Source organism: Typopeltis vanoorti, chromosome 3 (assembly GCF_054136105.1).
Source record: "Typopeltis vanoorti isolate ZY-2024b chromosome 3, IOZ_Tvanoo_1.0, whole genome shotgun sequence".
Taxonomy (NCBI): domain Eukaryota; kingdom Metazoa; phylum Arthropoda; class Arachnida; order Uropygi; family Thelyphonidae; genus Typopeltis; species Typopeltis vanoorti.
This window is the reverse complement of record NC_143551.1, coordinates 51,337,488-51,358,203: the sequence shown is the minus strand read 5'-3', so window position 1 is coordinate 51,358,203 and position 20,716 is coordinate 51,337,488. Positions and strand designations below refer to the sequence as shown.

General features: G+C 35.8%; 2 protein-coding genes across 2 annotated transcripts in view; both read right to left on the bottom strand.

The window, feature by feature from the left end:
• The window catches only part of LOC150108125 (sodium- and chloride-dependent glycine transporter 2-like), a 156,352-nt gene extending 155,040 nt beyond the window's left edge, over positions 1-1,312 (bottom strand). The window contains exon 1 of the mRNA XM_090390610.1: positions 1,250-1,312. Coding sequence (XP_090246736.1) covers positions 1,250-1,254 — 5 coding nt within the window. The 5' untranslated portion in view covers positions 1,255-1,312. The remainder of the gene's footprint in view (positions 1-1,249) is intronic.
• Positions 1-1,385, bottom strand: part of LOC150108124 (uncharacterized) — a 45,454-nt gene extending 44,069 nt beyond the window's left edge. Inside the window, exon 1 of the mRNA XM_090390609.1 lies at positions 1,250-1,385. The gene's annotated coding sequence lies outside the window, so the exon portion shown is untranslated. The remainder of the gene's footprint in view (positions 1-1,249) is intronic.
• Positions 1,386-20,716: the final 19,331 nt, after the last annotated feature.

Genomic DNA, 20,716 nt, shown 5'->3' with positions numbered 1-20,716 from the left:
GAAAATGTGCATGTACAATAACATAGCAATATCATGGGAGATTACCTTTAGCCTTTTATATCTGATTCATATAGGTTTTATGAAATACATTTAAACTAATTACAGGTAATTGATTTTCAGTGACTATAAATATAAAAAACAATTTAAAAACATCTACACATTGGTTACTGTTAAATTTCCAGATATATTTCAAGAATTAAAAAAAAAAACTTTAAAATTACAAAAGTTCAGGTACGATCAAGCATCGCGAAACACGTGGTGGAATTGAGTTTGTTCAAGCAAAGTTGTTCTAAATGTAGCTCAGTAAGGTCTAGAATATTACGGACCTTTCAGGGTCCGTAAGGTTACTGTTCAATTTCCAGATATATTTCAAGAATTAAAAAAAAAAACTTTAAAATTACAGAAGTTCAGGTACGATCAAGCATCGCGAAACACGTGGTGGAATTGAGTTTGTTCAAGCAAAGTTGTTCTAAATGTAGCTCAGTAAGGTCTAGAATATTACGGACCTTTCAGGGTCCGTAATATTCTAGACTGATTTCACGCACACATACATATATGTATGCATGCAAGTGGTTTAAGTAAATGAGGATCATGGGGGAAAAAACCTCCGTAGCCTTAAAAAAAAAAAAAAAGCGGAGGGAGGTGAGGACTATTCCTTCTCTGGCCATATGATCGCTACTAGCGCGTGATTTAAACTTGCATGTTATGAAAATATAACATAAAAGTTCCTTACAAATAAATACATAATTACTTTTTACTCTGAGAAATCAAATGTTTAATTTCTTTCTTTCGAAATCACAGGTATTTAGAAACAAAAAAAAAATGCATCTTTCAAATTATATATACATATCGCATACAGCAGTAACTCCATAAAACTACCACCTCAACTGCTATTTCGTGTACATGAACGGAGAAAAAAAAAACTTAAAACAACATCGACAAACAAAATTACCAGCACAAATTTCAAACTGGGTTTAAAGGAATCTACCGCACCACATTTTATACCGCTTTTAACATTAACAGATTTCATTTACTAAAATGGTGCAAGCCGAAATATGATGGCTGACAAACTTCCGACTGAAAGGACTGTGTGGTTTTACTTCGTGAGTAATAATTTCAAAGACAGAGCCCTAATGTTTAATATCTCAATAACGTTTTCTCACGTATCACCTCATTCGTATATGAGTAGTCTTTGCCACATGTTCCACATATTAAAAAAAAAGAGAGGAAAAAAAAAGAATAACCTTACCTCATTTTTAATGCCGTGCTATCTAAACTTTACATTCATCTTTTCGTTGCTACATTTTTGTTATTTACTGTGTTAACACACTTAATACAAGAAAAAATATATTACGAAACAATCCTTAGTGATTAACATGTTACAAGCCCATAATGACTAAATATTTACTACATCTTTAGCCACGGTAAAACCACAGCAGCCATAAGTATTAAAACTTCATCCCGTATGTCAAAGGAATGTTTGGAATGTTTTCTTCCTATTGGCTGAAAATGAAAACATTAACCTTACTTGATTGTTGTTTGATATACTGCTTAATATAACTTGGTATTGTTATTTATTCGCATACGACTTTTAGTTGATAATAGGCTTCCTAATACTCACAAAAAATGTGTATAAATAAAATTAATGCAAATAGTAATTTTGGATTTTTTTTTATTCTTTCTCTTTCTCACTCTAAGATATATATCATTGTTTATTAATAAATACATAGTTCTCAAGAAGAAGAAAAAAGGAAAAAGAAAAGAAAAGAAAAAGAATAATAAATAAATAAATAACTACAAAGCTCCTAAACGTAGTATTTAATTTTAGTCTTAACACTAGCAGGATCCCAAGGAAACGCAAAGAGGGAAAGCCAGTTACGTTACATAAAAAAGCCACAGAAATTAGTTACTTTTGGAACCACAAAATGGCAGAAAACTGCCGCCAATTTTTGATTCCTGACTCTGACAGACAGTGTATATTATTGCCTGAAAGAGCATGAACTTAGGGTCGATTTTCTTGAGTTTACGGAATGAAATACCCCGAGGCTTCGGAGAAAAAAAAACTACTTGCATTTCACATAGACTAACTTAGTAACCAACCGAAGATAGACACGGCAAATATCCCTGCACCAGAAAAACACAGAATCGAACTTTGGATGGTCTTTTTTTCGGGCGGGCTATCATTATAGATAAAAACATGATTTCCACAGAGTTTTACAGACCTTTATATTATGTAGTGTTGGGGATGCCAGTTGAAACCATATAGTTTTCAGCCACCTATTCTGTGATAGCCAAGGGTGAGCCTAGCTACAAAACGGTATTCAAAAAAGTTGGTGCTAAATGGCTTTGCCTACTCTCTTAATTTTTGCAGTCAAAATTACACCAGTGGCCTAAGTTTTCTCTTAGTAATTTCATCTTCATACAATTTGACAGCAGAAGGATATACAAGGTATATCCTTCTGCTGTCAAATATTCGACAGCGAAGCATGTAGATGCAAACTTCTTATTTCTTATTAAACTATACAAGTGTATTCTTTTTAGTATTTCACTTAAATAAGTATTTCACTTATTTATATGTAGTTATATTTTCTCTTCTTAAAAAGTATTTTTAAAAGTATTCTTCAAGCCTGACGTTGGCATGTTTTTATACTCACCAATGGTATAAAACCATATCTCCACTGATATAAAACCATTAAAAAAAATCAGCTAACGCCTTTTTATTCCTGTATACGGGAGTAGGCGAGGCCATTTAGCCCTATCTAACTTTTTGGAGACTGAGTGGGCAGTTCAATCTCCACTGGTACCAATCAGAGATAGATGGCCCAAGGTACACAGTGAAGAGAGACGGCTCAAATGTGTTGCCATCTCGTGGTCCCTAACCCAAGCACAATATATTTAATGTCTGAAATAATGTGGGCTCTTCTAGTCGCCGACTAGACTCGAAACCAAGTCTTCCTTCATGTGGCCAAGCGCCGTGGTGTGCAAACACCACATCCACTGAGTTACATAGGCTCTTGTATAAAACCATTGGCGAGTATATTTATGCTTATATTTTTATTATTATTATTTATGTAAGTTGTTTCAAGACATAAGCAAATTTAATGAACTGGGAGAAAGAAACGTATTCAGTTTGGAGGTGACTTCAAAAGTAATATACAGTTGCAGAATATGATTTAATGCTTTAAAGAAGATACTATCAATGCCACAACCGTTTTAGGGTATTTTTGACTCCCCAACTAAAGAAAATATGTAAAATTTTAAAAATATATACAAACAATTATTTTTTTTTATGGCTGATAGAATTCTGCCGATTTTTGCAGGTCTCAAAATTTTCTGTTCATGAGCCTTGCTTGCTTAGCGGGTTATGAACAGTTCTGGTCTATGCATCTTTGAAGACATGGTAAAGATCGTAAATGGTAAAACATGGGTAAATGTTTTAAGCAGAAATGTAAAAAATAAATCTGAGAAAAGAGTAGAGGAATTCAGTGAGAGGAATGGGTAGGAATTATTCTATATTCTCCTATGTGAAAGTTTAAATAACTTGCTTCAAATGTGAGGACTATATTCAACAGATGAATCTGATATTTCTGTGTTGATAATGGTTGTCCAGATATAGATTATAGAGTTAGTTTTCTGCATTGAGATCACATGTTTATTAAACAATATAAATAAAATAATAAAAAATCCCTACAAGTTTCGTTCATCGTAAGACTTACATCATTGGGGTAATGGTGTATAAACGTTTAACACAACAACCATAGATTATTGATAACTAATAGTCAATTAGATGTTTTTTGACTTTACAATCTGTTCATTAATTGAGAACTCGAATACAAAATGAGACATTCACTTTTGTATGCTTGTTTTAACAATGCTAGTTGTTGCCACGTTCTGTAGCTCATGTGTGTGTTGAATCCGAGGTCTGAGGCAGTTAAATTTTTTATGAAGACAGACTACACTTGATGTAAAATCAAGCCTTGATTTTTGTTGCACTGCGTAGGGATTCCAAGCATTTTGGCAGCTTCTTTAAATTTTCTTGTGAAACAATTCTTATCAATATGTGACATGTTTGTTTGTTGCCAGAGTACTTGATGGCCAGTAGTAGCTGTGGAATGCTAAGTCTGATTTGTGTTTCCTTCTATTTTCGATGTCTTTTTATATGTTCAACCATGCAGATCTCTCCTGACCTTCCCGTCTGGCCTACGTAACAGATGCCACAAGAACAGTGAATCTGATAGATGCCTAGTTTTTTCATTGGATGATGTGGAGGTTTTGGTGGATGTAGGAATCTTGATAATTTTTGTAAAGGAATTTTTGTAATTTTTGTGGAGCAATGTAGCCAATTTGTCTGTGACATTCTTGATGTACGGCAGCGTGATTGCGTTCTTGAAATCTTGTGTTGATAAGGGAGTTGCAGAAACTGTATTAAGAATTATTTTGATTGTCTTGGGTTCAAAACCATTAAGTATGAGCTTCAGTGTCAGGTAGTTAAATTCTTCATTTCGCTTCATCTATGTGCTACATATATTGTATGCGCTGTCTCAAGTTGCCTATTATGCCCATTTTTTTACATGGATGGTGATGTGAGGCAGCATTAAGAAATCTTCCTGTTGTGGTTGGTTTTCTGTATATGGAAAAGGATAACCTTTTTTCCTCTTCGTTCACTTCTATAAAGATATCAAGGAAAGGAAATTTTTATGTTCTTCTAGTTGTATAATGAATTTTATATTGGATGCAAATTGTTAAGATACTCTTTAAAAGCAATCAGTTCAACTACCGTTCCCGGCTGAATGATGAAAACATCATCAACATAACGTAATTTAAATATTTGGCCTTTTTTGATAGCTTTTTAAAGCACTTGTTTGAAACTTTTCCATAAAAAGGTTAGGTAAAGCGAGGGAGGAGGAGGGGGGGAAAACCTATGGCTAGAGCTTCTTTTTGTTTCCAAAATTTGTCTTGATAAATGAAAAAAAATGTTTTCCAAGCGGTGTTTGTATAGTCCTACAGTGTCCGGTGGGAAAAGGTTTTCAAGAAGATCTGCTGAGTCATTTCTTTTATTCTTTTTATTTTTATTGTGTTGTCTCAATATCGAAAACTATTTCCAGATCTACTTACCCACAGAAACCTTCGCTTAGATTTAGATTATATTTAACAAGCAAGAGGAAATCAATGTCTTGTTGGTGATATGATATATGTATGTCAAGAAGATTGCGAGTTAAAATTATCACAAGAAATATTATATTATGCGCTAATTTGGGTATTATGAAGCGTAGGACTAGGAAAAAATTGCGTTTTCTCAAAAATAAGAAATCGTTGAATTTTATGACATCGAATGAACTTACGTGTTCATTATTACATGTCATTGGTGAATCAATTATGGATTAGATTTCTGTCAACTAAAGATCTACGAAAAGAAAAAAACGATTACAATGAATGGATGGCGGCCGGTGACATCCTACAATTAGTTGTTAGAATTCAGGTATATAATCAAAAATCTACTACTAGAAGACAGTCAAAAGAAAGAAGACAGATAATAACATGGAACTATTTAATACATAGGTAGGTCTGTATTCCGAACATGATGTTGTATATATAACAAGTACAACTTTTTTTGCATTTTCTCATTCTTTACTAGAACAGATGGTTGCTTCTTATTATAGAATAGTATAGAAGGTATTAGCAAAGTGGATTTTTGTATTACTTTAGGAGGAAGAGTAATAACAACTTGGCAATCTGATAGAAACCATTTGTCATATTGATTAGGGGATATATTGGATATGTGCCAATTTCAGACATGTAGGATAATCCTCAGTGGATTATCCTACTACACTCAAATATAAACCTCCCACTAAAATTCCACATATCAGGTTTCCAATAATTTTGTATCTCGAGTATTGATATCTACTCCTGAATGCTTTGCTAGAATACTGCTACTGCTCTCCTGTAAGTACGTGTTTCATTTATCAATTTTTCAAATTAATACTCCTACATCCAGAATATCTTTATCCACAACTTTAATGCATCAAATTTATATTTGCTAACTTCTAGAGTAGTCGTTCCTCGATACCCACTTTAGGCCAAAGAACATTTTGCCATTTCTTTGATATTTATCTACTGCTATTCACATGACTATTGTTTAACTACTTTTGGCACTTAGTTTAGTCTTTTTCCCTTATTTCCTGAGGCTACCTACTGAGTTACTTGTTGTGACCTTTAGATACATCTTTTGGTCAACGCTGTAACTTCTTGAGGAAACCATTAAGTTTGGAATTTTATTTTTTTTAGATAATGTCACAACATATTACCTGTCTGAACTAATCAATGTTTTCATCAGAGTCTCTCAGTGAGTATCAAGATTTGATCCTTTTTGTTTTAATTAAATAAATTATAGACTACTGCCTTTTATTCCTAAAGAAAGTAATAGAGCACTGTTAGCCGTGACTAAATTTTTTCACTGGGCAGGAGTCCTCTGACCTTCAGATACCACTTATAGTTGGTACAAGTTCTGAGTGAATCAGGCATTCAAGGAAGAGGTTATTGCAGACATGAGTCCCTCTGGTGGTCGTATTTGTATAATATGGGAGTAAAACAGAAATTTTCGAGAGAAATTGCCCTATTTGCTTGTGCCAGTGATTGAGGAACTTGGCAGCCGGAAGAAGAAAATACCTTGACTAAGATACTCTGATTAGCACCGACTAGAAACAATCCAAAAGAGACACCGTCTTAAGGATATTATGACCAAAAATCTTTATATTTTGCGTTTACAGTTTCAATTATAAAAGCTTCTACAATTTCATTCTTTTTTTTTTCATAGCTTTCTTTTCAATATAAAAGTCATTTTTATTCTACATAAAAGTAAATGGGAATTGATTATTTCAATTTCAGTTTATACACTTATGACCTGAACTGAAGCTTTCTCTATATGTGTGGATTTCTGCACATCTTTAAGTTGATATATAGTATCGGTAATGACAGTACCTGCCTCGAACTGAAATCGGCAGATACGTACCATTACTAATATCGTTAGTCTTATCACCAAACACAAAACACAGTCTCCACTTGGAGAAACTGATCATGTGGTCGTGGTCGTGACCTTGGCAATTGCCGGACGTGCAGAATTATCTGTCAAGCAGGAGAATCTGCGGAATCACAAAGCCTAGTGATTATGACGGGCTGAGAAGCCAGCTTACAGCACTGCTATGACGTGAGAATTTGGGAGGAAGAGATGTTGATAGTGTATGGGTGGTTGACAAGGGGTGTTTAAGGAGAGCAGTATTAGACTGTATACCCAGAGTCAGGAGGATAAATCAAGTAAGAGTAAAATAGATGAATAGTATTATTAAGCAGGAGTAGCAGATAAAGAAAAACGTGATCAGTATACCCATGAGCAATATAAGACACAAGCAAGGAGAGTGACCTGTATAGTAAGGAAGGTCAAAGTTACTTATAAGGAGAAGCTATCTGATAAGTACAAAAGAAGTTCTTTTGCTATGTGGCAAGTAAAAGGTGGAATGATTAGAAATTATGAATTTAGAAAGTACTGACTATAGGGAGGTAACAGAAGAAAATCAAATCGATGTGTTATTAAGTGATCATTTTCCAAAGTGCACAATCTTGGTTGTGATATTGCAATGATAAACGTGTAACTGACGATAAGAGAATAGAGATTATTATTATTATGGGCAACTCCAAGGAGTCCTTAGACTCATCGAGGGAGGTCCTAAACATCATGCCAAGAACAACCATTAACATCCACACAGTATCTATCATACTTTCCCTTGAACTCATTCACAGTCATGGCACTCACAACAGCGTCAGGCAGCTTATTCCACTCATTCACCACTCTAAAAGTAAAAAAACGTAGTTCTAACACCCTTGCTAACCACACTCTTGCCCAGTTGCCATGGATGGCCACTAGTCCTTCCACCACCAGTCCTGTTATAAAAAATATCCTCTGAATTAATCTTATAGAAACCCTTCAGAAATTTGAATGTCTCAATCATATCGCCCCTTTTCCACCTATCAACCAATTTCTGCAACCCACAGATCTTCAACCTGTTCTCATAAGGTTCATTGCATAGACCTGCTATCATCTTGGTCACTCGCCTCTGAATCCTCTCTACCTCCTCTCCATCAAGAAGAAACCTAGGTGACCAAATCTGGGCACTGTAGTCGAGATGGGGTCTTATCAAGGCTCGATACAGAGGAACAATAACTTGCTTATCTCTGCTCGTCAAAGTATTCTTCAGTATCCAAGTCATTTGATGAGCTGATTTAGCCACTTTTGCAATGTTCTCACTAAACTTCAACTCCCTATCCACCAACACTCCCAAATCCCTGGCCTCCTTAAATTGACATACATTTCATTCTCCTTAGCCCAGTCCTCCAATCTATCCAAATCATTCTGAAAAAGTTTGATACCATGTGCCTTCAATATTGCTCTATTGAAACTTTGCATCATCAGCATATAAATGAACAGTTCCTTTCAGATCCCTTCCTATATCGTTAATGAACAAATTAAACAGCAGTGGTCTAAGAACAGAACCCCGTGGCACACCACTATCCATAAGACGTCTTTTGGACTCTACTCCCAAATAAACTACTCTCTGATATCTCTCCATCAAACAATCCTATATCCATTCCCATATGCTACAGTTTATGGATTAGAATTTCATGCGGTATCCTGTCAAAGGCCTTAGCAAGGTCCAGCAGTATCACTATATACCCATTACCCTTATCCAGTTCATCCATCAATGTATTACAAAACGTGAGCAAGTTACTGAGGTATGATCTACCGTTCACAAAACCATGCTCTCCCCCATACAGTATCCCATTTTCATCTATCCATTCCTGTATTTTTTGCTTGACTACTTTCTCAAAAACATTGCCAACGCCTCCTGATATGCTGATCGGTCGGTAATTTGAAACAGCAGTCTTGGAACTTCTTTTATGCAGGGGAACTATTTTCCCCCTCTTTCCACCCTCTGGAGACTAACCCAGACCCGAGAATCAAATTAAACAAAATGGTCAAGAGCACTGACAATTCTTTAGCCTCTTCACTTAAGATCCGAGCTGGTATACCATCCAATCCCACAGATGTATTCTCATTAATGTTTTGTAATATACTATTCACCTCCATTTCATTCACCTTAATGCCCGTATAAGCTATTGGTTCCTTCATTCCTGCAATATCACCACCTGGATGATATACGCTTGCAAAGTGCTCGCTCAGTAATTCCACTATATCGACTGATTCAATTACCTCCCTACCATCGGCATTCCTTAAAATAATTCTGCCCTATACATTTTTTTCTTTTACTTGCAGCATATCGAAAAAACTGTTTGAAATTCTCTTTAACTATCATGGCTAATATTCTTTCATAATCAGCTTTTGCTTTTCTTGCCACACTCGTTATCCTTCTGGCCTGCGCTTTATACTGTTCGTGGGCCAGCAGGTCACCTTTCTCCTTAAATTCCCTCTATAGTTGTTTCTTTTTTTGTAGCTGAAGCTTAATGGTGTTATTCAACCATTTAACCCCTACTTGATTTACTATCCAGACTCTAGGTGTACAGTCAGCCATTACCTCCTTCAAACGCTCCTTTACCACTCCCCATGCACTTATCAACCTCCAGCCCTTGCAGTTTCATATGTTATGGCACTGAACCAAGCAATCTCCTAAGCTTGTCATACTTCCCAGTCTGGTAATTCCACATGTACCCTTTCTTAATTGAAAATTCCACACATTTAGCAACCTGCCAGGTGAAGACCTTATGATCATTCTGACCAATTGGTAGCAAGTGGCCATATTCATTACAGTCAAATTCTCAGATGCAATTACTAGGTCAAGCACTCTCGAATCCCTAGTATATTCTATTAGATGCTGTCTGAGATAGTTATCCCTTAGTAACTGCATAAAATCCAATTCCTTCCTCCAATGTGTTCTTTCCTCCTTCCAATAGTTGAAATCCCCCCCATGATAATTACCCTCCTTCCACTCATTGCGTCCTTTTGTCTATGCATACTATCTCCACCATCTATTCAATCACCTGGTCTATAGCAGCACCCAAGTGTATATTTTGTTCCACTAGTCTCAATATCACACCAAATAGCCTCAATTGTGCTTTCTTCACTATCCTGCAGTTAAACTTCAATTCTCCTTGGCTGCAGTTCATCGGCTATCATCAATAGCACTCCTACCCCCATTCTTTACTGTCTGTCCCTCCTAAACACACTATACCCTTCGTATTCTATCCCACTAGCTATGTCAGCCATGTCTCACTAATGCCAATAACCTGTGGCCAGGAACACCCAACCAAGGCCAAAAATTCTTCCTTCCCTGTTCCTAATACTCCCGGCATTAGTATACATGAAGTGCATAAGCCTGTTATTCCCACTCTTATCTTTATGCCTTATACTATCCCATTCTGATTTGTTGTCCTTCGTACTAGCTCAGGCATATTATACACATTCTTACACTCAACTGCCTCACTTATGTCTGAATATCCACTTCCTCCTAAGTGCCCCTAATAGCTCTAGTTTCCCTGATTCTGCACATCCACTTTTACTTCATTCAGCAACACTTTTTCCAGTCTCTGCACACCAAATCCATTCAGATGCAAACCATCCATCTTGTATAAGTCCTTTCACCCATCAAGCTCAATGGATAGATGGATGATATAGAGGTGCTCAGGCTATTCCAAAACCTTAATGCTGTCATGTTTAGATGGCATATTGACCAATGTGTTATGAGAATGTTCAATAAGTGGTCATAGCCCGGTTCCCGAGTTAGTCGATCTCTGGCACAAGCAAATGTGTTTTTCTCCTGGAAACTCAGGTTTTTCATCCCATAAACTCAAGGAGTGATATCAAGAAAATCGACTATTGAACCACATTATTTCAGACAGTAACATATCCTTTTATGATTAGGTAATGGTGGAACGTCCCACTTAACTGACTGCTCCATTTTTGTTGGTTTGTTAATCTTATCTTTACCTCTTTAAATTCCGTTTTTATTCATTAGTTGTTGATTGATGCTCATCTGAATATAAAGAAATTGTTATTATACTGCGCCACCCTATATTCAGATTAGTCTAAATAATATAGAGGAATCAATCATCAACTATACTTATATTATCACTTTATCTTCATTGAACCACATTATTTCAGACAGTAACATATCCTTTTATGATTAGGTAATGGTGGAATGTCCCACTTAACTGACTGCTCCATTTTTGTTGGTTTGTTAATCTTATCTTTACCTCTTTAAATTCCGTTTTTATTCATTAGTTGTTGATTGATGCTCATCTGAATATAAAGAAATTGTTATTATACTGCGCTACCCTATATTCAGATTAGTCTAAATAATATAGAGGAATCAATCATCAACTATACTTATATTATCACTTTATCTTCAGGCTGAGGTTGTTAACAGTTTTTAAGGTTTCCACAAGGGTCCGAATAATTTTATGAGCGATGCAATGAAAGAAAATCAGGCAAACACCAAGTTTAACTCAACAAAAGAAAACATTTAATGTGGAACAGTACAACATATACATTCAAGCATAACTGTCTGCAAAAGTTATTTCATTGAAAAATTACAAGAATTCACATTCAGACATTAATAACTTCTCAATTAAGTTTGAGGATCATGACTAATGTTAACACTTCTTAATTCTTAAAGCATTAGTATTTCTTTACATAGTTCTCTCTATCCAACTGGATGAATCATATCATAAATATATTAGCTCAGTTTAAAGTGTTCAGAATAATTACAATCCATTAACCATCAAACATTCATTTTTCAGTTCTTTATGCTCAGCCAAACAAGTTGAAAATAGTTCTTGAAGGCTTAACTTTCTTATTGTCACAATGACTAATCTTATGACAAGCTACACTATATTCTTTCTCAGTCAGCTGACACTTAATAGACTAACATAACACTTATTATTTCGAGGGAAAAGTACTTCAGTACATTTAACATCCGACTATTAATTGACATAACACCACAGCTAAGGTCAAAATATATCCAACGGAGTTAACTGCTATAGCTTCACAGGTTATAGAAATGACAACTCTTACCGGGTTACTGCTCCTACACATCGAATTCGCATAGGCACATTTGAAATTCTTGTTGACTTTTTACTTTATGGCAACACAATTCAAAAGAAATCTTCCACTATAATAACTGGATTGTAGACACAGAAATGCACAAATCTTGATGCACTTGGTTTAAGTTATCTATTAATTCCTTATTTTCTTCTATGTATCAACTTCAGTTCTGCACTATTCTTCCATTAAACATTTGGAAATTATCGTAGTATCAGAACTCCCATAGAAATAATTCGAAATGCCTATTAATTCCCGATCCTTCCTAGTCGATTTACGACATACCGTATTTTCCGGTGTATAAGGCACTCCTATGTATAAGATGCAACCAGGAAATTTAATACAATTTTCTGGAAAAAACCTAAAACCTAACACAAAATATCTCAACACGTCAACTTAATACTGATAAACATAAACATAATAAACATAATATCTTATCCGAGTAACTGATTACTCGGATAAGATATTATGAAACTTGAATAGGGACTCCCCGTTCTTAGCCAATGACGCGCTGGAAGTCACGTGAAGGTCACGTATCAATTTGATTGCACCATTAACCGCCTACAAAGATCTTGGAACATAAAAGGGAGTGCGTATGACTTTGAAAAGAGGAAACAATCTTTACCTTCATTATATAAGACATACCCCATTTTTAAGATGAATTTTTAAGGTAACGAAGTGCGTCTTATACGCCGGAATATACGGTATATAAATTCCCCCTCTGCCATTCGCTACCAAACTCTATGCTCTTTCTATGGCTTCTCCCTATATCTTACTTTCGTTTTCGAATTAACTCTGATCTCCTCTTTCCCGCCAAAATCTGGTTCTAACTAGTTCAGCTCATAACAACTCGCTTCTCCCTTTGTATACAATACTCCAAGCTCTAATCACACACTACCTAAAAATAACTCCGTTTCCTTGACAGTGACCAATCAAATCTCATTAGCAGAATTGCTTAAATTTACTTTCACTTTCATTTACAATAATAAAAAACATATATCGCAATTCATTTAGGATATATTTACAAGTTATATAAATAATTTATACAGAATAAATAACTAAAAAAATTACAATTATTATTTCAATAAAAATTTAACAGTAAGTGTTTAATTTACATTTTACATAGGAGCAAACCTAGCTCCGGAAATACAATACATGTTAAATCATGAATGAAGTAATAATAAATCATAAAATTCTTCATTGATAATTTAACAGTACCAAGAGATAGCAGCACTTGTTTGCCGGTCTCTTCATTGATTGCTGCCTATAATTAGTGAATATTGGCCAGCTATCTCTGATTGGCTACCAGTGGAATTGGACTGCCCATTCAGTCTCCAATAGCTGGATAGGGGTTAAAGTCTTCGCCTACTCCCTATAAGGGAATAAAAAGGCATTAGCTTCTTCTTCTAATTATTATTAAATCTAGTTCTTTTCTAATGTTTTAATTTCTTATATGGTTTCTTATATGTATGGGGATTCGCTATTAAGAGGCGTAATAATTGAGAATTTAACGAAGTCGTACCAGCCGGGTGCGATCATAAAGGACGTCAGCGAATCTATTCGACTGCAGAAACAGAGGGTGAAAGAGATGATAATCGTGGCAGGAACGAATGATTTGAAACAGGACAAAATGGAAATGATAGAGGATGTGAGGGAGTTGTTTGAGGTAGCAAAAGAGAAGAGTGAGAGAGTTAGGATGGTAAGTATCTTACCGCGGTATGACAGTGAAGTGTTTAGAAGGAGGGCCATAATTGCCAATGTCTTTATGCGTGGGTTATGCATGGAGAGTGGTGTGGAATTTGTGGATGTGTGGAATGAGTTCGATGGGCGAAAGGACTTATATAAGATGGATGGATTGCATTTGAATGGAGTTGGTGTACGGAGACTTGAAAGAGTGTTCATGAATGAAGTGGAAGTGGATGTACAGACTCAGGGAAACTAGATTTATTAAGAGGGGGGGAGTAGATATGCTGACTTTAGGGGGGCAGTTAAGTGTATGAATGAGCATATTATGCCCGAGCGAGTACGATGGACAACAAATCAGAATGGGATAGTTAGTATAAGGCATCAAAGTAAGGATGGGACAAATGGGCTTCTGCGATTCATGTATACTAATGCCAGGAGTATTAGGAACAAGAAGGAAGAGTTTTTGGCCATGGTTGGCACTTCCAGGCCAGAGGTTGTCGGTATTAGTGAAACATGGCTGACAGAAGATGATAAAGCTAGTGGGATTGAATGCGACGGGTATAGCGTGTTCAGGAGTGACAGGGTGAATAAAAAGGGGGGAGGAGTGTTATTGATGATTGCTGATGATCTTCAGCCAAGGAGTATAGAAGTTGAACTGCATGATGGGGAAAAAAGCGCATTTGAGGCTGTTTGGTGTGAGATACAATCCAGCAGAACAAAATATACAATTGGGGGCTGCTATAGACCGGGTGATGGAGTGGATGGTGGGGATAGTATGCATAAGCAAATAGAAGAAATGAGTGGAAGAAGGGTAATTATTATGGGTGATTTCAATTATGGTAACATTGACTGGAAAGAGGAGAGGGCACATGGGAGGAAGGAATTGGATTTTATGCGGTTATTAAGGGACAACTATCTACGGCAACATGTATTGGAAAATACCAGGGGGCAGAGAGTGCTGGACCTAGTAATTGCAACCGAGAATGTGGCTGTAATGAACATGACCATGTTGCCACCAATTGGTGAGAGTGACCATAAAGTCATGACTTGGGAGGTGGCTAAAAGAGTCGAATTTACAATTAAGACAGGGTACATGTGGAATTACCGGGCTGGTAAGTATGACAAGCTTAGGTGTGTGCTTGGCTCAATGCCATGGCATGTAAAACTGCAAGGGCTGGATGTTGATAGTCATGGGAGGTGGTTAAGAACTGTTTGCAGGAGGCAATGGTTGACTGTATACCAAGAGTCCGAATAATAAATCAATTAGGGGTTAAATGGATGAATAACACTATTAAGCTTGAGCTGCAAAAAAAGAAACAATTGTGGAGGAATTTTAAGGAGAAGGGTGACCATCAGGCGCAAGAACAGTATAAAGCTCAGGCCAGGATGGTAACAAGGGTGGTAAGAAAAGCAAAAGCAGATTACGAAAGGAAATTGGCCACGCAGGCTAAAGAGAATCCCAAACAGTTTTTTCAATATGTTGCAAGTAAAAGGAAAAATGCTCATGGTAGAATGATCTTAAAAAATGCTGAGGGTAGGAAGGTAACTGAATCAGTTGATATTGTGGAATTACTGAGCGAGCACTTTGCAAGAGTATATCACCCAGGTGGTGACTTTGCAGGAATGGAAGAACCAACAGCTTATACTGGAATTGTGATGAATGAAGTAGAGGTAACTAGTCTATTACAGAACCTCAATGTCAATACATCTGTGGGATTGGATGGTATACCAGCTCGTGTCGTACGTGAAGCGGCCAAAGAATTGTCAGTGCCCTTGACCATTTTGTTTAATTTGAGCCTGAGGACTGGGTCAGTCCCAAGGGGGTGGAAAGAGGGGAAAATAGTTCCACTGCACAAAGGTGGTTCCAAGGCTGCTGTTGAAAATTACCGGCCAATCAGCATAACAGGAATCATTATCAAGGTCTTAGAGAAAATAGTCAAGAGGAAAATACAAGATTGGATAGAAGAAAATGGGATACTGTATCGGGGACAGCATGGTTTTGTGAAGGGTAGGTCATGCCTCAGTAACTTGCTCACATATTATAACACAGTGACGGCTGAACTGGATAAGGGTAATGGGTTTACGGTGATTCTACTGGACCTCCTTGCCAAGGCCTTTGACAGGATGCCACATGGAATTCTAATCAGTAAATTGGGGCATATGGGGATGGACATAGGGTTGGTGAGATGGATAGGAGGGTGGTTGACGGAGAGATATCAGAGAGTGGTTTACTCAGGAGTAGAGTCCACAAGACGGCCTGTGACTAGTGGTGTGCCACAAGGATCTGTTCTTGGACCACTGCTGTTTAATTTGTTCATAAATGATATAGGAAAGGATCTGAGAGGAACAGTTCATTTGTTTGCGGATGATGCGAAGTTGGGTAGGGCAATAGTGAATGCAGATGACGTCAAATTTTTGCAGGATGATTTGGATAGATTGGAGGTCTGGGCTAAGGAGAATGGATGTCAGTTTAATGTGGCAAAATGTAAGGTTATGCATTTTGGGGTGAAAAGATTGGAGGCAGTTGACTGCATTGGTGGAACCATGCTCCAGGAAATTGATGAGGCACGAGATTTAGGAGTGTTGGTAGATAAGGAATTGAAATTTAGGGGACACATTGCAAAAGTGGCCAAATCAGCTCATCAAATCACTTGGTTGCTGAAGAATACGTTGACAAGCAGAGACAAGCAGGTTATTGTTCCTCTGTATCGAGCCTTGATAAGACCCCATCTAGACTACTGTGCTCAGATTTGGTCACCTAGGTTTCTTCTTGATGGGGAGGAGGTGGAGAGGATCCAGAGGCGAGTGACCAAGATTATAGCAGGTCTGTGGAATGAACCGTATGAGAACAGGTTGAGGATTTGTGGGTTGCAAAAATTGGTTGATAGGCGGTGGAGGGGAGATATGATTGAGACAATCAAATTACTGAAGGGTTTGTATAAAATTAATTCAGAAGATATTTTTGAGAACAGGGCTGGTTGTGGGAGGACTAGGGGACATCCATGGAAACTGGGCAAAAGTGTGGTTAGTAAAGGTGTTAGAGCTGGGTTCTTTACTTTTAGAGTAGTGAATGAGTGGAATGCGCTCCCTGAGTCTGTGGTGGATGCTGTGACAGTGAATGAGTTTAAGGCGAGGTATGATAGGTACTGTATGAATGTCAAATAGTTGTGATGAATATGATTTGGGGCTTCCCTCGATGAGTCTAATGACTCCCTGGAGTTGCCCGTAATAATAGTAATAATAATAATAGTAATAGTAATAATAGTTTCATTTTGTGGATCCTTTAATTGTTCCTAAAAATGTCATCTCTGCAGCTTGTATTTTACTTTTGTCTTTCTTTTTAACCGTCTACATTTCTGAACCATATAACAGAGTGGAAGTGGCCATTACTTTAAAAGAATATTAGCTCAGTTTCTGTTCTTGTTTTTTTATTCATGGTCTTTTAATTGTTCCACAAATTTTCTGAAATTTCTTTATTTTTTCATCTATATCCGGACAGAAATGTGATATTTTATAATGGAGAAAATGATTTTGTGAGTGGTAGGTCTTATATTTGTAATTGACTTACTTTCTACATAATAAAACAAAAGTGAAATGTAAAATAAATGCTTGTTTGGTGATATGATACTGCTTTACTTTGCAAAAGCATTTGGCAGGATTCCAAATGAAACTCTGTTAATAAATTGGAACAAATTGGAATGGATCGGAAGCGCTAGTGAGTTGGATTAAAAGTGGTTGATGAAGTGATATCAAACATTGATGTTTGAAAGAGGTGACACTATGAGAAGGCAGGTTAATAGTGGTGACACCAGGTGTTAGTACTTTGAATTTTGAACATCAATAATAACAGCAAATGCAGATTATGCGATCAGAAAGATGAGACTATAGAACATCTAATCAGTGCCTGCAGCAAAACAGCTCAAACTGACTATAAATACCTCGATGATCAAGCGACCAAAATAATTCATTGGCATGCATGCAAAAAATATGGCTTTCCTACTTATGATAACTGGTGGCAGCATAAAATAGAAATTGTATTGGAAAACGAAACACCAAAAATTCTCTGGGACTTTACAATACAAACTGCCGGCATTTGGAACACAATAGACCTGACATCACAATGATCGGACATCGATATGTTTGGATTATTGACAACACGAACGCAACATTAACAACACGAACTGGAAAAAAAAATATTAAATATCGTGATCTGACAATCGAAGTTGCCCGGCTGTGGCTTAAACACACCCAAGTCATCCCAATAGTTATTGGTGTACTAGGCGCAACTTCAAAGAAGTTATCTAGCTATTTACAGCAATTAAACGTCAACGAAGTGACGCCATATGACCAAAAAACAGCATTACTTGGAACAGTTCACATTTTACGACGCTACCTGACGGACTATTCGTAGATTCTTGGGTAGAATCTGAATTGCTTTCTATCATCAGTCAAAGTTTCGTTTATATGAAATCTTGTTTTGACTGTGTATCAATAATGTGAATAATAATAATAATAATAATAATAATAATAATAATAATAATAATAATAATAATAATAATAATAATAATAATAATAATAATAATAATAATAATAATAATAATAATAATAACAACAATAATAATAACAATAATAATAACAATAATAATAATAATAATAATAATAATAATAATAATAATAATAATAATAATAATAATAATAATAATAATAATAATAACAAAGCTGGTATGGTAGGAAGTCAACTGAATAAATTTATATGGAATAAGAGAGAAATTAGTCAAAACACTAAATTAGCTGCATACAAGACGGTGTTCAAAGTAATTTTAACTTATGGATCTGAGAGCCGGGTAAGAAGTAAAACACTTGACCAAAGACTAGAGGCCGCAGATATGAGAGTCCTGAGAAAGATTAGGGGCGTGAACAGATGGCATCAATGGCAATATTATATTAAAAACGAGGATATTATGAAAGAACTTGACATTGTCGGCATCCAGGAGTGCGTTAGCAGAGCTAATCTCAGGTGGTATGGTCACTTAAACAGAATGGGCGAGGATAGATTAGCCAAACAAGTGGTCTCTGTCAAGTTGGCAGGAAAAAGATGCAGAGAAAGACCAAGATATAGGTGGATTGATACGGTAAAAAGTGCCTTAGAAGATAGATATATAAATATAAGATCTGCTAATATTCTAGCTTTGACAGGTAACAGATTGATTTGGCAGAAAATCGTAAGTAGGAAGTTAGTAATGATATAATTTTTCAGGTAGTACTATTATGTCCTGTACATCCCTTGAGGGTAAATGTCAGGAATTTGAAGATGATGATAATAATAATAATAATAATAATAATAATAATAATAATAATAATAAATTTTTTAATAGTAATAGTAATTTGTTGATTGCTAAATATTTATACATACATAGACATCTTGAGTGACATTGCAACTTATAATTTTACAGAATTCAGCTCTAAGTGCTGCATTTTCTACATTGATTATAACTAAAATTTTTTAATAATATTTTTGCCTCTATATTATGTATTTACAACACATGTCCTACTAATGTTAACAATGAAGATTATTCAAAATTTTTTGTATAATATTTTTTGTTTATATAATTTTTTAATTATAAGAATAATTTATTACATTATTTTTTCATATTGCATAAGAGTATTATATTAATGATATTATCACATAATAATCAGTATCTTCTTTATTGTTCTATACTTTACTGTAATAACTGTTTAATTACATAATCTGCTTCTTTGGTTATAAGGATTACGTGTGGTTGAGTCAGGAGAGTTAATCCCTCCTACTTCGAAGCTTGGGTTAGCTTTTGTGAAGAGAGTAGGATTTAGTTTCACTATTTATGTTGTTGCTACTATTTATGTATGGGATGTTGGCATTGGATGCTAGTGATTTGTGATGTGTATATTAGTGTTAATGGTATATTAACTTTGTTCGTATATTTTCCAGAGTTCGTGTTTTAATGTTCTGTAGTTACCTATGTGTTTTAAATTTCTTGGTAGGTTGTTGAGGTGCGTGGTTATCTGATGTGATCTCACAAAAGAATCGGATGAATTGTTGAAGAGATGTAGAGAGTTGTTGTAAGTCGTGTTATACGATACGTGTCTCTATTGTTTCGATAGGTGATGTTAAAGTAATTCCTTGTTAATGTCATGTAGTGTTTCAGGTTTTTAATGCTCAGAATTCTGTGTATCGCCATGTGCTTGTCGGATATTGATTGTTGTGTGTAAGGTGTCCAGATCACTGTTGACACGATTTTCCTGTGTAATGTTTCTAATTTTGTTAGGTGGCTGTTTGATGTGTTTGCATAGACTGTTATTTCGTATCTGAGTAGGGATTCGCAGATACGGTGATAAATTAATATCACGTAATACATTACCTTGAATAATAATAATAATATAATAATAATAATAATTTCTATCATAGGTAAAACCCCCATTGTTTAATTTTCCAATTTCATATTTTCCTACATCACTCTATATGAAATCTTTTGTCATTCAAAAAGATTATGTTCGTGCTTCACTGCTTTTTACTGTTTCTTCCTTAAACTACAAGATACTGTTTTCTGAATTTAACATCTTGTAGTTATTGTTTTGTCGAATCCCAACTTTTTTAGCTCTTTGTTTCGGAAATATAAAGGCAGGACTCGTATGTAAAGGTAGGACTTCTTTAATTTTACCATTTCCACCTCACTTCCATCGATATTTCTTACGATGATGGTATCTATGTTGAATATTCTAATGAGTTTTTCCGGTGGCTGGCTTTTTACTGTTCACTTTTTTCTGTTGAAAACAACTGAAGAACTTTTTTTAACCAGCTGATGCTTCACCCTAAATGAAATTTCTTCATTTGGTAGTAGCATTTTCTTTGGTTAAGCCATTATAGGAAATTGTGAGAATGCCAGG